Here is a 17,194-nt window from a genome sequence, read left to right as displayed (position 1 = left end):
TTTTCATTGATTTTAGTGATGCATCATAGAATCACAGAATGGTTTGGGTTGAAAGGGACCTCAAAGTTCATCTAGTTCCAACCCTCCTGCCATGGGCAGGGACACCCTTCACTAGACCAGGTTGCCCAAAGCCCCATCCAACCAATACATATGGGCATCATTTAAATGCTTTGAATGGGAAGTTCAAAAATCTTGTGGCCTAGGAACTTACTTAAGTAAACCTGACTCAGTGGTCAGAACTTTCAGAAGATACCTCAGTTGCAGAATCAACCAGGCTGGCCCTGTATGCCAGGAACTATGAAAATCTGGGGCGGGGGAGAGGGGAGTGAAAACTTACATCAATGCATTAGAAAGTAACCAGTTATGTCCCTCAAACATTTTTGTTAGGATGCGTGTAGTTTTAGTATGTTCCTTGCTTGGAGAAAAGCTTGTTTATGGCACTTTCTCATTGACTTTTAGACTTTTGCAGGAGTAATATTGATTAAAAAGCATTATAACATTTGAATATTTGGCAAAGTAAACCAGTTCACTTTTGGCAATCATGTGGATGCCTACAGTCAGTCTGGCTGTTGGTACTTGATGGTATGTGAACTGTTAACATAGAGTACCAAACTTTTTTTTGGTGTACTGCTGAAACAGATTTTGAGATTTTTAGGTTTGTTTTTACTTTTCAGGAAAGTTGAGTTCAAGCTTTGCTTTTTTGTTGTACTTGTTTTCATTAATAGGGTTTAGATCTGGCAAACGGGCGTTTTAAAAGATCTAGATATAGGGAGGAAAATACTTTCTACTATATAAATACTTTGTACAATATAAATGATTTTCCCTTTATATTTTATTTGAAATGGAATGATGTGGTAACCTGAATGTCTCGTGAGACAAGTTGAAACTGCACGCATGGTTCTCCATTTTCCTACCTGTTCAGGGAGAATATAGTACGATATGGGATTAAAGAGAAGCTTGAGCCTTAACATCAGGGCAAAACTTCCTTGTAATTTGTACAGTAGAGAAATATAGCCTAGATGACATCATTCTTTGAAAAATTAAATTTATGTTTTTGCATATTAAAAAAAAAAAACATGGCCTATCTAGTGATTTTTTTTTTCAATGTTTATTTCTGGTTTGTTTTTTAAATGAAAGTGACTGATTGTGAATCACTTGATGAAAATTAGGTATGATAATAACTTATACAATAAGTAATGTTTTGTTTTGAGACCTGGGTTCAAATGTAACTTTTATCACAAGTGAAAGTGAGTCTTATAATCTAGTTTCCTTTGTAGCTAAGTCATTCAGATTGGCGTTGCTGTTGTCTTAAGAATGCCAAGTTAAAAATATATTAGATGACGGTGTTTGAAGTGAATGTGTCCAGTGCCAGTCATACTGTACCTGACTTGTCCTATTCCCTCATTTTAATAAGTACTAAAATTTTTACTCTCTAAAATGAGACTTGAACTTCAGTCATGGTTGTTCCTAGAAATAATGGTTTTAGATAGGCTTTTATGTATTTAGTTATTTAGTAAAAAACTTAAAAGGTTCCTTTGTTTTATTAGGAGTCCACATCTCCAGTTGTTTCACCACAGCAATCCCCACCAACCTCTCCACATACATGGAGGAAGCACAACCGCCATCCCAGCGGAGGGAATAATGAACGACCTCTTGCTGGACCTGGGCCTTTTTGGGCTCCATTTAGTGAAGCACAACCAGGTATAAATGTCTTCTGTTATGCTTCAGCTGTAACCCAAAGTTGTGGAATTCTTTAAGTATATTAAATGAGTTTAGGGCAGTTTATCTTTGCATTTTCCAATCCTGGAAACTTTCTTGCAGATTCAAATGTTCATGTTGATGGCAGCACTGTGGTCTTGCATGTGGTGGATCTGTCTCTTGGTGTTGTATGGGAAATGCTTAGTGTTTGGAGGGAGGGAAAGAGAGCATGAAAGTTTCACAGTGGAAAGTTTTCTGATACAAAACTGACATCCTATTGAAATTGTACAGGAACTGTCAGTATACCCAAAAACATGGGGAGCTCAAGGGAAAGCAGCAGATAATATCTTGTTTGTTTGAATTATGTTTCTGGTAGATTAGATGAATTGTCAGAACACCTAATTTTCTTAACTTTTTTTTTCTTTCTTTCAAGTTTCTGTAAACAAAACTGAAGCTACTGTATCTCCAATCTGTCAAGGTAGAACCACTTATTTCAGTAAAGCTTTCCATACTTTGTTCTTCACTTAACATGAAGAACCTCCCTGTTGTTGTATCGCTGTGCTCAGATTTAAAAAACTTCCCCCTTAATACCTCATATTTCATAAAGTTCTGTTTCGTGATATCCGATAGACTTAATAAATTTGGGAACAGCGGAGCAATTCTAATTTAGGTTCTGGTTTTGATGATACTGCTAAATACTATCTTGCATTTTGTAGGCTGTAGTTTAATTGAACCGTGGTGTGTTTATTTCAGTTGTGATACTCCAAAATTGATCTGTTACCTTTCAATTTGTCATCATTCTGTAGTTATAAATATCCATGGAGGACCAGGGATTTTATTGTTAGAATTGGTTGGATAAGGAAATAAAACTTAGAAGTGAAATGGGTTGTATGCAGAGGTTTATGCCAGTGTCCTGAACATTGTTTGCTAGTGCCAGTCAATTTGGAATGATTAAAAAAGCTTATTAGTCTGTTTATTGCATATATAATCACTTCTAAAGGTTTAGTCCAGGCAGTCAATTTCTTGGCTTTTTTTCTTGCATAGTTTAGTTGATTTGCTTTTCTTGCAATCTGAAATACAAATTTGTCTGGTGGTTGATTTCTAACTTGTGAAGCTTTTCTAACTTACGAAGTCAAGGACTCCAGGAAAGTATGCAAATTATTCCTACTCTTGAAGAGTTCAATATTGTCCTCTTAAAAATAAAGTTGTAATAGCATGTTAATATTTCAGTTTGGCAATGCTTTTCAAGTGATGGCTAATGGATAAATTTAGTAGTCTGAAAATATTTCCGAACTAGCACAAGATTCGTTGATTTTATATTTCATACTGAAACACATTCATAGTGTGTTTAAAGTAATTTGGAGATACTGTTATAGAAAGATTGTCTGTTCTGCCAGTGCTAAGGATAGAGTGAATCTTCATATATTGGTTTAGCAAAAATTGTCATCCAGATTCACTGTGGTGAATCACTGTGGGTGATTATTTTGCACTGTAGATGATTAATTGTTCCTTTGAATTTCAGCTGTTGTAGACAGTTCATCTTTCTTTTTCCCCTCTCTTGAGCCTACTTTTTAAGGAGAATATTTTGTAGAAAAACAATGTTCTGATGACATTTAGGTATAACCAGATAGACTGTTGGTTATGTTTCTTAAAATCAGTGCTGCAAGCTCATCTTGATTCCAGTGCAAGATGTTCTTGAGAAATCAGGTAATTTGCAAGTATGTGATACTATTTCAGTAGGATTTAAGGCAGGACTATGCCATTTCACTTGTGATCCAAGAAAAATAAGAACCCAGGTCTCCCTGCTTGTATTTCATGTTATGTGAAACATTGTTTGAGGGTAATGTGGCTGTCAGCTGAAAGCATGGAACCTCAAGTGTGAAAGTGTTTCTGATGGGTTTAATAATAAACAGCATGTTGCCTTAAACTAGAAGGACAAAAATCAAAACTTTTTTTTTGTTTGGAGAAAGATGTATTTAAACAGCAAGATTCTGATTTATGCATAGTAAAGACACTCCATTGCATCGTCATACTCCGACCATGAACAAAATTAAATAGTGCTTTCTGTATCAAATTGGGCTGTAGAATGATTGTTAGATAGTGACTCAATTGTTTTTAAAATCTTACACTTTGTCTTGTATCAGAAGTCTTAAGCATAACTCATAGCAGTAGTTCTCAATTTCTTGAGGAAGAAAACCTGTTCTCATCTCAACTGAGCAAAACAATTTGGATTTCACACATTTTTTGCCACTGTGTTGTCCAGTAAATGTTAGGATAGTGTTAGTCGTGCTTCATAAGTAGCTGGACTCTGAGGCACTGTCATCACTAGGTCGGTGTGCTTACCCACATGAAATCAGAAGCCAAGACTTGTTATCATCTTTCTTCAAGCCTTTTTGTAAAGAGAGACCCAAAGTGTGCATGTATTTTACTTTAATATCAGGAATTAAAAGTTTGGTGACAGACATTGATCACCTGTGTAGAATGAAGTTTATAGTTAGTTCAAGTCTCATCCTTAAATGTCACAGTCAATTCTATTAAAACCTGAGTCTCTCAAGTCTTCCAGGTATCTTTGATTCAACAGTTTAAGATAAAATTGTTCAAAAATCTTGTTATGTCTCAGTGCTGGCTTGCATCTCTGATCTGGATCAGTCTTCATAGAATAATACAGTGGATGACTGAACCCCTTGTAGGAAACAGAAATCTATATGAGGTGACAACCTCCTGTTCCTATAGTTACAAGAGAGGAAAAAAAATGCTTCATACTTTAACCTTTTCAGCTCATTTTGCACTACAGCTTCAGCTGCTAGAAGGGTGCTGACTGCAACAACCTTGGGAGAAAGAACCCCTTCCCCACTTCAAATGGTAGTTGAGTGGCATGTCAGAATAGGGGTTAGAAATTATTTTTTATTACCTTGTAGGCTGTTTGGACTGGAAGCAAAGCAGAGCATTTATGTTGGTAGTATCCAAATAATGATTTCAAACTAGTAAAAAAATCTGAGGTCTTTTCTTCAGTCATAAGACCTCTGTTAGCTTTCTTTGGCATTTCATCAAAGTCCTGTTTTGATGTCTGAATATGTATTAGAACTTGCAGCCTTAAGCCACACTTCTTTCTTTTCCTCACTGGGAGAGATTTTGCTACAATTCATGAAATCAAGAACCAGAAAACTTCATGGACGGAAGTGGAACATATCTACTGTACTAACAGTTCACTTGCATCTTTAGAGTCCTAAGATATTTACTGTGCTTGCAGGGGACTGAATAGTCCTTTGTCTCCTAGTTACTACTTCAATAACTGTTGATAATTGGGCCTCATTACAAGTTAAGGATTATTTTTACCTGGACGTGATTGTTAAGGGAGGGAAGAGCTCTGCAGCATTTTATCTTACTACCAAAATTGTACTCGTCTTCTGGTTTTGTTTCACCACAAATAGGTGGTAAGGCGAGCTCTTGCTAGTTTACAAAGTTAGTTGAAGATTTGGTTCTCTGTAAGTAAACCCACATTTGTATAGTTATTGAAAAGTACAAGCTACTCAAATGTTATCTAGATAGACCATTTATTACATTTGTAGCTTAAAGTGAGGGATTAACTTTTCTCCTACAGGAAATGAGATCATTTTCCACAAGTTATCAATGTGTTAGTAAGATACCTTAGGTAGAAGGAACATAAGGAAGAAATTTTGTACAATGAGGGTGGTGAGGCACTACAAAACCAGACTGGGAACACTGAGGTAGAAAGGGAAGGTGGAAGAAAACTGAGTCACAGAGAAGACTTGGAACAATCAGTGTGTTTTTATTTTATGATTTGTAAGCCAATGAAGAAACAGCCTTCAGTGGTCTCTGCATTTTCATCAGTGAGAACGCCATTAATGGCACGTAAAATGGACAGTAAGCCAAAGACTAATTATCAGATTTGAACTAGCTGGTGAAGTCTAATGTGCTGTGTTTAGTATGAAGACATAACTTGAATTCCTGTGGCTGCTCTATATCCTTCTCCTCTAGCTTGAACATCACAGAATCATAGAATGGTTTGGGTTGAAAGCAACCTCAAAGGTCATCTAGTTCCAACGCCCCTGCCATGGGCTGGGACACCCTCCACTAGACCAGGTTGCCCAAAACCCCATCCAGCCTGGCCTTGAACACTTCCGGGGAGGGGGCAGCCACAGCTTCTCTGGGCAATGTGTTCCAAGGCCTCACCACCCTCACAGTGAAGAACTTCTTCCTAATAGCTAATCTAAATCTACCCTCCTTCAGGTTAAACCCATCACCCCTTGTCCTATCACTCCAAGTCCTTGTAAACAGTCCCTCTCCAGATTTCTTGTAGGCCCCCTTCAGGTACTGGAAGGCTGCTATAAGGTCTCCCTGGAGCCTTCTCTTCTCCAGGCTGAACAAGCCCAACTCTTTCAGCCTGTCTTCACAGGAGAGGTGCTCCAGCCCTCTGATCATCTTCGTGTCCCTCCTCTGGCCTCGCTCCAAGAGTTCTATGTCCTTATGTTGGGGACCCCAGAGCGAGACACAGTACTCCAGATGAGGTCTCATGACAGCAGAGTAGAGGGGCAGAATCACCTTCCTCGACCTGCTGGTCACGCTACTTTTGATGCAGCCCAGGAAGTGATTGGCTTTCTGGGCTGCAGTCGCACATTGATGGGTCATATTGAGCTTCTCATCAACCAACACCCCCAAGTCCTTTTCTTCAGGGTTGCTTTCAATCCATTCACCACCCAGCCTGTAGTTGTGTTTGGGATTGTCCTGACCCGCGTGAAGGACCTTGCACTTGGCCTTGTTGAACTTTATGCGGTTGACATGGGCCCATGTCTCGAGCCTGTCTGGGTTGCTCTGGATGGCATGCCTTCCCTCCAGTATGTTGACCGTACCATGCAGCTTGGTGTTGTTGGCAAACTTGCTGAGGGCACACTCAAACGTATGTAGGAGAAAAGCAAAGATAAGCTAGTTCTAAGCATTTCTCTCATTACTTTATCTTAGGAAAAGGATCATTTATGGAATAAAAGTAATTGCATACTGCCAAATATTAAATAGAAATTTTGTATACTAACAATGTTGCTGTCACTTTAGATGTTAGCCCTTGGTGTGCCTCACTGATTCTCAGATTTCCTTGACTGTTTACTGCAGATTGTGTATTACTAGTGTCATCAGTCTCCAGGAACCTGAAATTGCTGATATCTGTCAGCTTCATAAATAGATTACCTATCTATAAATGGACATCTCATAGCAATATTTTTTTAGTCAGCATCTTGACAATAAATTATTGGGTTTTATTGCTTCAATTTAGATCTTAGTGGCAGGACTAAAATTATGACATTAATGTTGTATTTCTTGTTTGTGGGTTGTGTGGAGGGCTTACAGAAACTCACAAGAAGTTGGCCTGCCTTTTAAAAGGAAATCTGCTTCTACATATGAGGCAGAAATTCTTATCTAAGTATTACTTTAACATATTTCAAGAGAAAGTGTTTAGTTGTGCAAGAAGAGTAGATTAATCAGTTTCATAACTGCTGTTTAAATTTAAGGAAGTCAGCATTTCTTTTAGGAGTCAAGGAGTAGAATGGAGTCCTGGGATTCTTCTAGACTTGTTCTTGATGGTTTGTTTTCCCTCTGATCCGAGTTCCTTAAATTTTTAATTTGCAACCGCAATTTAAGAGGATTTTGAGGGTATATAGAGCAGTGGGTGGTCAAATCTTTCGATAGTTGCTTCATCATTATTTTAATATTAAAAGACACTGAACATCGGCAGCACTTCAGAAGTAGATTATAACAGGGCACTGGGTGAATCTCAATTGTTGTGTTCCAGATAGTTAATACATAGCAGATGTCAGCACTCCATATGGATGCCTTTTATTATTCATGGCCTGTTTTTAAGCAACTGAGTTAAATTTTTTCTAAATTATTTCTAGACTAACTTATCTGTGCCAAAAAGCCTGATTCTTAAGAGGAATTTCCAAGGCTTTGTTCTTTGAATGGTAAAATAAAAACTAAAGAAGAAAAAAGTTTAATAATAATAAGTAGCATGCAACTATCATATGCCACTTTTAAATAGCTGTTTGTCCATGCAACTGTTGCTGATTTCAATTAAGTGAAAATGTGGAGTATTAACTCATTCAAAACCCATTAAATGGGTAAAATCCAGTTTACATTTTACACATGTTGCAGTAAGCTAGTTCCTCACTTCTGTCTTTTCAGTACAGATTTAAGCTGACCTAATGTAAAAATCTACAGGAGTGAGTTGTCAGGAGGTGAACTTTTGTCACCTTTGGTGCAATTTGGTTTTCGTTTTCTTCACTGTTCTGCAAGTGTATATCTCCGACAGGAGCATGTGTCTCAGGATGATTTTGTTGTTGGCTTGGAGTTTTTTTTATTTTTGACTGCTTTCCATATCCATAGTTCTTACTCAGTTTTCAAGGTTGTCTTTTTGAAAAGGAAATGTTTCTTCTACTTTCAGGCTCATCTACTTCTAGTGATCCCATATGGTCTGGCCATTCACCACCACCCCATCAAGAAAATTGGGTCAGTTTTGCAGATACCCCACCAACCAGTGCTATTTTAGCCATGCATCCTGCTTCTGTCCAGGTGTGACACTTTATTGGTATTTGATTTGCTTCATTCAGATTAATGTTGCAATCTTTTTTCTTTTTTTTTAAATAATTTTCATTGCAGATGTTTACTGTGTATCTGTGCTGTAGTCTGTTCAGTGCTATTTACGCAACAGATACTTGTTTCATTGAGTTGACTACATTTGGAATGATTAACTGAAAGCTGCTAATTTAAAAAAATGTCAACAATTATCACTTTAAAACTTTTGTGTTTAGCTTTTTTGCATATGTGCCATACTTTTTTTCTGTTTATGTACCTGCAGTCATTCCTATCCATATGTATCAGTGTGCAAAAATACCCTGTTATTGTCCTGTAGATGCAATCTGCTGATAGTTTCCTGCAGTTTTTAAACTACTGCAAGATTTAACTATGCTTTATTTTTTGAAGGCAAGAAGTTGAAAATTCATAGAAGCATTTTAGGTGGATAATACTGAGGAAAAATATTTCATTTCAGGACCAGACAACAGTACGAACTGTAGCATCAGCTGCTACAACAAATGAAATTCGTAGGCAATCAAGTAGTTATGATGACCCCTGGAAAATAACTGATGAACAAAGGCAGTATTATGTTAATCAGTTTAAAACCATTCAACCTGATCTAAATGGATTTATACCAGGTAAGTTACTCTTTAAAAAATATAATTGTGGGTGCAGCAGTTGTGTTACAAATACTTTGTTGTGTACTTAGGTTTGCATACCATTTTGAAGAAAGTTCTGCATTTTACTGATAATGTTCTAATAAACTCCAGTGTAATTCAAGAAAGGACTTGAAACTAATTTGCCTTTCTCCTTCATTTAACCCTAGTAATTAGTGCCATTTTTCCCAAAACCTTTGCTAAATACCTCATCTCCTTTACCATAACTCTTAAGTCTTTTAATGATTTAACTTGCTTTAAATATTAAGAATGATTGTTGTAATTTTTCAGGATCTGCAGCTAAAGAATTTTTCACTAAGTCAAAACTACCTATTCTTGAACTTTCTCATATTTGGTAAGTGTTATGTGTCTTTAGTCCAGATAATTATTTAGAAAGATGACAGCTATCTGGCAGTCATCTAATACTCTACTTATTAGAAGGTGTTAAGTGAAATTTCACTGGTACTCTAGTATGTTCAGTCCTACTCACATTTATGCTAATATTACTTTAGTGGGCTTTAGTGGTCTAGACTGACACTATTTACAAGGCATTTTGGGCATTTGCAGAAATTTCAAATACTTTGGAGTAAGTAGTAATTTATTTGAGGTTTTTATTGTTAAAGATGCATTTACATTTAAATAATTCCTTATTTTTATTTATTTATTCAAGTCTAAGTTTAAATGAAATGTGCAGGTGCTTAAATGCACTTAGTGGGACTTGATGACAAATTTCGCTTTGACTTGGTGCAAAGCTTGAAATGTATTTCATTGTATTCTGGAATTTGTACTGCATCATTGCATGCTATCATTAAGTGGCTTACCTTGCTAGATTTGATCTTTCTTTCAGTGTAATGATTTCTAATTCACGTATTTTCCCATTTAAAATAAATCACATTGCCTCAGCACTGTTGTTTCTTTAGTATACTTTGCAAAAATCTGAGGCGAATAATACTGTGTAGTACTGTCTTAAATGAGTTAAAAACCTGGCAAGATAAAAGTGGATTTAAATGATCTTTAAGCTCTAAGAAATGTTACTAATGAAGGCTCATCTTCTTCAAATAGCAAAACATGTAGTGCTAATGTGAAGTGAAGGATAAAATGAACTATAAACTGCATTCTTTGATCTTCCAAGTAGCACAACAGAGGTATGCCTTTTGGAAATAAAATAACCTTAAAAATTTTTATTTATACTAAATTTTCCTTTTTAGGGAACTGTCCGATTTTGATAAAGATGGTGCACTGACATTGGACGAGTTCTGTGCTGCATTTCATCTTGTAGTTGCTAGGAAGAATGGGTATGATTTGCCAGAAAAGTTACCTGAAAGTTTAATGCCCAAACTCATTGATTTGGAAGACTCGACAGGTAAGGCATGCTTCAGCACAGGTTTCACTATGTTTGAATGATGGCATAGTTGTTACAGTATATCAGCAGATATTTATAGGTTTGTATGAGCATAACGCGTTAGTATGAAGTAAAGCAATGTGCAGTTTTTAGAAATCTTGATCAGTGCTCAGAGCTAATCTCGGCGTGTACGTATTTCTGTACAGGGACATGGTATTTAGGAACAGTACACGCATTGACTATTACACTTGGAAATACTGCCCGTGTCCTTTAAAAGTTAAGGAAAACAAAATTGTCACAATATGGATTTTATTCACAATCGGCTATTGTATTCCAAATTCCCAATCCAGCGTACTTCAGACTTGCTTTCAAATGAATATGCTTTCTGTTCACCCTCATTTCTGAAAATACAACAAGAGTTTCTAAGTCTTGAGGATACTTAGAAAATATTTCCAGATTCATTGCTAGAGGTAGGACTGTGTAGTTTAAAAGTACAGGATCAGTAGCACAGATTTTTTTTTTAAATTCTTCTCCTGACTTGACAGCAGGATCTATCCTCCATTGCTTTGGCACCTAGTCTTTCTGTGCATAGTCCTTCACCTTGGGATGCTCCTAGATAAACTATTGAGTGTGAGTTCTGCTTGTTAATATGTGCCAAAACCTCAGTCCCATAACTGAGAAGCAAACTACTGTTCCATGTAAAAGTGGATGTTTGTGGCCATCTTCCTTTTTTATTTTAAAACAGATAAAAGAAACTGAATATTTTAAAACTGCTTTAGATTACTTTTTAACAAGCAGTCTTTGCTTGGAAAGTCAGGTTATCCTGTGGGTGCACGGGTGCTATAATTTCTTAGAATTTTATTTCTTTTTGCTAAATACTTCAAAGGGGGTCCCTTCATACTGTGTTTGTAGGATGTCAGACTTTCATCTGACAATTATTGACAAGTTCTTAAACGAGATACTGTGGCTCTTACTACCTCTACTTTAATAATTAAACCATTTTTGTGGGGATAGCTTGGCTCCTCAAAGAACCTTTCCAACAGCAGTCAGCTGCAATTGAAGTGTTTTCAGTAGGTGTAAGCATTTTGCTATGATGAAGACATTCATAAGAAATATCTACAATTAATTGGGTGAATAACTAGCAAGTGTCTAAACCAACCATTCTATTTTTGTGTTAAGATGATGGCCAAGCAAAAATCTTGATAAGAAATGGAGTAACATTTATTTGTGTAAACCATTGTTGATTTTGTTTTTTAAAAAAAACCAAACCTACTACTACTATATCTGTACCTGACCTACTGCCTTTATTGGTAGTAGATTTCAAGACTTTTATGATTTAACTGAAGTTGTCTGGAAACTATAAATTAGACATCAAACCAAAAAGTGTTATGTGTATGTTTGTTGTTCTTGTTTTACAGGCAACTTTGTTAATATAAAACTTTGACTTACTTTCATGAGTTAAAGTGGTTTTTAAATTTGAGGAAAAACTACTTTTAAAAGCAGTAAAAAAAAATAAAAATATGTTTTTCCCTCTGGAAGGGAAGATACCCTGTTGTAGTGAATGTTAAAAGGTTACCACGCTGTGTAAGCTATGCTTAAAAAAAAAAGTTCTGGTTGATACTTGGTTCTGCTGTTATTAATATCTACAATGAAAAGTGCCAGTGCTTGCAAACTTGTTGGTTTTTATCCAATTAACTAGATTTTTTTTTTTAATTTGGGCCAACACTATTGGAAATAACTAATCTTTTCTAGCACCTAATGTGATTTATCACCAAAGCTTGTATATTGAATAAAAGACTTTTGGAGAAGTTACTGACATGGCTATAGTTTTACTTGTAGTTAGAACAGTCCAAATCTCCAGTATACATTTACTATTTTAATCTAAATTAAAAGTTAACTCATAGTTCTGTGTGCAGCCTAATGTTAAATTACATGGGTTCAATTTAAGGACTGTAAATCAGCCTTAAATAAAATCCTTTTAGTTCCCATAAAAGCTGTATTTTGATAAAGCTTGCTTCTGACAGCCTTATCAGAAGTAGAAACTGTAAAGTGTGGCACTGGAGTGTCTTTTTGAGTGCACTTTTTTCATGGGATACGACTTTCTCAAAGAAAGAAATTGTTAGTCAAGCCTCAGTGTGAATAACATACTTTCAAACTGTTTAAGAAGGTGAATCACTTGAATGTCTTTTTAAACCAATGTGCAAGATGGTAAACTTTATTTCAAGAGTGTTAACAATACCCTTTTGTTAGAATCTTTCCCCTTGATCTGCCGCGCTTCTGCTCTGTGCTTGAAGCTTGCTGTTTCTTTCATTTTGACTTTTGAACTAGTGGCCAGCAGAAAGAAAAGTAAGAGGGGGCTCCCTGCACCCTATGTCTCTGTTCAGACAGAGGGAGGGAAGAACTCTTCTCTTGTGGTCTACTCTGGCAGGTTCTCCCTCATCAGCCCTTGGGAATCTGTTATGTGACCAGCTGCAGGTGTCCCAAACCCATTAACGTATTGGTCTTGTCTTATGTCTGGTTTCATGACCAGAGATATCTATTTCTCTCACATAGACCTGTTGTATAATAAAGCATTTATATAGTTGGTCATTTTTCTGTTACAGCACTACACCTCTGCAAAATTTTAATAGAAAAAAATGTTAAATGAGGTGCTAATACCTTTCTGCTGACTAGGATGAGAAATGAGGTGGTTTAAGTTCTCAGAATAATGTGGTAATGCTACAGTATCTTTGAATGTTTTTAGTATTTTGAATTGGATTGTATACTTCAAAGAATTATTTGGATTGCAGCAGCTCCACTTAAGATTTAACGTTGTGTTGTGGTATTTGTAGGTAGGTAATGTCAGCTCTTCAGAATGAGCAAGATCTGTCTGCATAAGAACAACCTGTAGGATAAAACTGCAGTGAATGAAAACGGCAGCATGAAGTCAGGCAGTTGTACAAACACTTCTCTAAGTCCTTATACACTTATTTTATGAATTGAATACTGTTCATAGCAACTGTATCTGTCGTGGTGGAATTTATGATCTGCAGCTGAAAAGAGTACTAGTCTCACTTCCTGTTCTGTAAATAAATGTGAATATTTTCTTTAAACTAAATTTTATCTCAGTTAGTAAAAGCTACCAACCTTTTACAAAACTCAAAGCAAGTTTTGCTTTTCTGTGAATTTTTATTCGAGCTGCTGCAACAATGCCATTTCTTTGTAAGAAAAAGAATCTGCCATGCTTTGTGTCTTACACAACTTAATTACTTTAACCTCTGAAGTTTTTCATAGGTGTCTCATGCATGTTTCATGTAGATATTTGCAAAATTGCTTGAATTAAAGGTAGCTGCATAGTCCTTCCACAGCAGTTTTCAGCCTTGTCTTTTGACCTTGTGTTTAACACCAGTAGTTAGTTCAGTTATCTAGTGCACCACTGTTGAAATGACAATTTTGAGTGGTTTTTTAACTCATCAGAAAATTTTTATGCATGTTACACTTCAGAGCAATTGATATGCAAGTTGAATTCCCAAAACATTACCCCGGTATATTTTGAACTTAGTGTATTATTTTATGTACAATGACCACATCATGTCATCTTGACTACTTTGTGACATCATTACACCTGTAAATATCAGCTTGATGTAGCCTGTTTTTTATTGCCAGATGCTTTTTGCCTGAAGCACATATTAGATGCAGTTTCTATTTGGAATAATTTGTAAAGTCATTTTCCCCTAAAAGACAGTAGTACGAGGTGCTTGGTGCTGGACGCAGTTTTGGGAACGCTGAATCTCAACCTGATGTCTGACTATTTATGGGAAGTTTACAAGACCTTTGAAATTTTGATGAGTTTCTGTGCATGGCTTTTCTAGTCAGTAGCACTTCAGTCAGTCCTGTCCTCAAGATAGGACAAGTAATTTCTTTCTGGACTTCAGTGTTTTTGCTATTCTTTTTAGGCTGTGCTTCTTGCTGTCCCCAGCAGCACTTTGAATACATTAATTGTTGGTTTTTAAAGGTGCAGTTGGTCACCATTGGCTATTCAAGTGTTTCCAGTTCAGTTTGACACTGGATTTGTTATGAGTTTCTTCTGAGTGGAAGACAGGAGACAGTATATTGAGCTGTTCTAGCAGAAGAGCAGGCTGCAGAGTTCAGCTCTTCAAGAGTCTGAAACCAGTCCTTTTTATAAATTTTAATCAATTTTTGGTACAGCATATCGCACATTCTTGTTGCAGTTGTCTTCAGTCCCATATCTATCAAGCAGTCATTTTAAATGGTAATTTTAATTAAGCTATCTTTCCTCTTGTGCAGTATTTTGTCTTGTTCAGATTTTTTTAATTCTTTAGACTACAAACATCTTGTTAATATGTCTAGCTACTTATCAGTCACACTTTCAACTGTTCCTGTCAGATTATACAGCTGTAATCTGAACTTCAGATTTTTGAGGCTTTCAATGTATTGCTTTAGCTCGTATTATGGTATCTAGCAAAATAGAAGACACTGTGAGGAGTGTTACTGTGTTACGCAGAATACTTGATCTACTGTTGGGATTTACTTTACCCAATTCTCTTGTAGTTTGAACAGAACAAAAAATCAGTGTGCTGCATCGTGAAAATTTGTACAACTCTGAAGGAGGAGTATTTCTGCAAGGGACTGTATTTGTTGAAAGCTCAGAGAAAACTGAAATAACTATGTACAGTTGCAATGTGACAGCTGCTAGACTTGTTCAATTTGCAAAATGTAGTGAATGAAAACACCATTGTTTTAGTAAGGAGGCTTAAAACTTAAAATATTCTTTGGGGAATAATATAAGGGAATGGTTTTCTTCATCTTTCACATTTTTTGTTTGTGTTTGCATTGATATACTGGTTTTGCTTTGACGTTTCTTATAAGGAAGTATTTTATTCTGTAAGATAAAGTTCTCAGTGCTGAATTTGATGTAATAAACATTAGAATTAAGTTATTTTCTCATAATGTAAGAAAGAATTATATTTACTTATACATGCAATCAAAATCTAAAAACACTTTAAAAGCCAAAGTGCAGGGAGATAGTACGGTACAGAGTATAATCTTCAAAGTTCAATTTTCAGAAAGATCCTCAGAATAGGAGTGGCACCTGATAAATAGTATACTGGACTTCAATGAGTGTTTTTTTGTCTGCTGCTAAGTATTTACTTGGAAAAGATGAAGTCAAAGCATACTTTGCACTTTCCGTGAGATGTGAGCAGCTCTTGACAGTAAACTGAATGCCATTCATGATTTTGGTTTATAGTGATTCCTGTCATTTCAGAAGTTGGGGAACAGACTGGTGAGGTAGGTTACTCCAGCTCTCCAGCAGAAGCACCTCCAAGCAAGTCTCCATCAATGCCATCCCTAAACCAGACCTGGCCAGAACTGAATCAGAGCAGTGAGGTTAGCACTTTTATTTAAGAGTTATTTCATTGCCTGTCATAACTGAATTGTGTATGCATCTTTAATTCATCATAAGTGGATTGTTGATCACAAATTGTGAAAGAGTTAGCACGACAGTAGACACAGGAAGATTCTACACATGTTAAATTGTAAAAAAGGTAATGTTTTCCTTCTGATTTTTCTGTTTCATTGTGAGATGAGCTACTATTTGAAATGTTGCTAAAGGTGATTAAGCTTTATATTAATCACAAAATTATCTCCTAGCATTTATAGGAAGAGTTGAATTCATGCCTGATTTTTTTCATTTAGGGTGGGGTTTTGGTTGGAGTTTTTTGTTACCTCTGAAAGGCTATTATAGCCAACACTTCTGCAAAACTTCAGAATGAATTTCTGACAGATGTGGACATTGAGACTTATTTCTGGAGGTGATTTTACGCTGAAATATAAAATATCTCACCAGTAACGTAGAGAAGTCATAGCTCTGGGTTTGTTTCAAAAGTAAAGACTCGAAGTTAAATCTGAAACCAACTGTTGGCTAAATCTTTTTAAATTTTAAATTTTTGCTGTTATGTACTGTTGCTTTATCTTTTACCATACGTATTTGCTATATAAGCAGTCTTTTATCAGAATTTAAACTGAAGTTACCAAACAGGATTTTTTTTTTGCCCCCATGAATGTCCATTGTTTAAAAAGCTTGTAAGGGTTTGATTCCTAGAATTCTTCTTGTTGCTGTTTTAACTTTTTTGCCTTTGGCTTAGAATAAACCAATGTTTTGTTTGAGTCTCTGAAGTAGCTCTTAGAATGAGTTCCTGACTGCAGCCATACTACAAAAACAATGTAGGCTAATTTTTCATTATAAGGGGGGAAAAAAAGGGAAAATATTGAATTATTTTTTGAAAACTGTCTTCATTTAATAATCTGAGACTCTCAGGAAGAATCTAAAACTTGTTTTAGCATCTAAGATAGTTCTTTCAGTAGCTATTATCTTACCTGCTTCTCTTATTGAAAGAGTTTTTTGTGGCTTGCTTCTTTCTTCATTAGACTTCAAGTGAATAGAAGATTGGTAGTGAAATATTTAGACAAACCAAAGGAGAGTTGATGAGAAATAGAAAATAGGCAAATTTTGAGGATTAAAGTTAGGAGCAGAGGAAATTTTCTTCCTCTCTCAGGAGGAAGGACTTTACAAAGTCTGCTGTTCCTCTTAAGGGCAAATGCTAGCCTCATAGTGATGTCCTTAACAAATAAAAAATGTAGGAAATGATTTAGTGATTCTTAGTTGTATTTGACAGAACAACTCTTAGGCTGCTGGTAGGAAGCTGTTTTAGGAGGGAGGTGAGCAGATATTCAGTTGTTGCAAAAAAGCTGTAAATGTCTGCAACTGTATTAAAGCTTGCATTGATACATGCCCTCATGTTTCCAATACAGATTTAAGAAGCTAATCATTTGATAAGCTGCATCATAATTGAACAGATTCCTTCCGTGTCCAGTGCAGCTCAAACCAATTGAATAGGATAATTGCACTAGTAGA

At 36.0% G+C, this 17,194-nt stretch overlaps 1 protein-coding gene across 11 annotated transcripts in view; it reads left to right on the top strand.

The window, feature by feature from the left end:
* Positions 1-17,194, top strand: part of REPS1 (RALBP1 associated Eps domain containing 1) — a 67,070-nt gene that overhangs the window by 30,027 nt on the left and 19,849 nt on the right. For 5 of the 11 annotated variants that reach the window (XM_054821889.1, XM_054821880.1, XM_054821879.1 and 2 more), the window contains 6 exons: positions 1,548-1,701; positions 8,150-8,277; positions 8,756-8,918; positions 9,228-9,291; positions 10,145-10,299; positions 15,527-15,666. In XM_054821889.1, coding sequence (XP_054677864.1) covers positions 1,548-1,701; positions 8,150-8,277; positions 8,756-8,918; positions 9,228-9,291; positions 10,145-10,299; positions 15,527-15,666 — 804 coding nt within the window. The remainder of the gene's footprint in view (positions 1-1,547; positions 1,702-8,149; positions 8,278-8,755; positions 8,919-9,227; positions 9,292-10,144; positions 10,300-15,526; positions 15,667-17,194) is intronic. The other 6 variants (XM_054821882.1, XM_054821881.1, XM_054821887.1 and 3 more) reach the window with 3 other exon arrangements.

This window comes from Grus americana, chromosome 3 (genome assembly GCF_028858705.1).
Source record: "Grus americana isolate bGruAme1 chromosome 3, bGruAme1.mat, whole genome shotgun sequence".
In the NCBI taxonomy this organism is placed as follows: Eukaryota; Metazoa; Chordata; class Aves; order Gruiformes; family Gruidae; genus Grus; species Grus americana.
The sequence above is the reverse complement of the archived record's forward strand: the minus strand, read 5'-3'. Positions and strand labels throughout refer to the sequence as shown.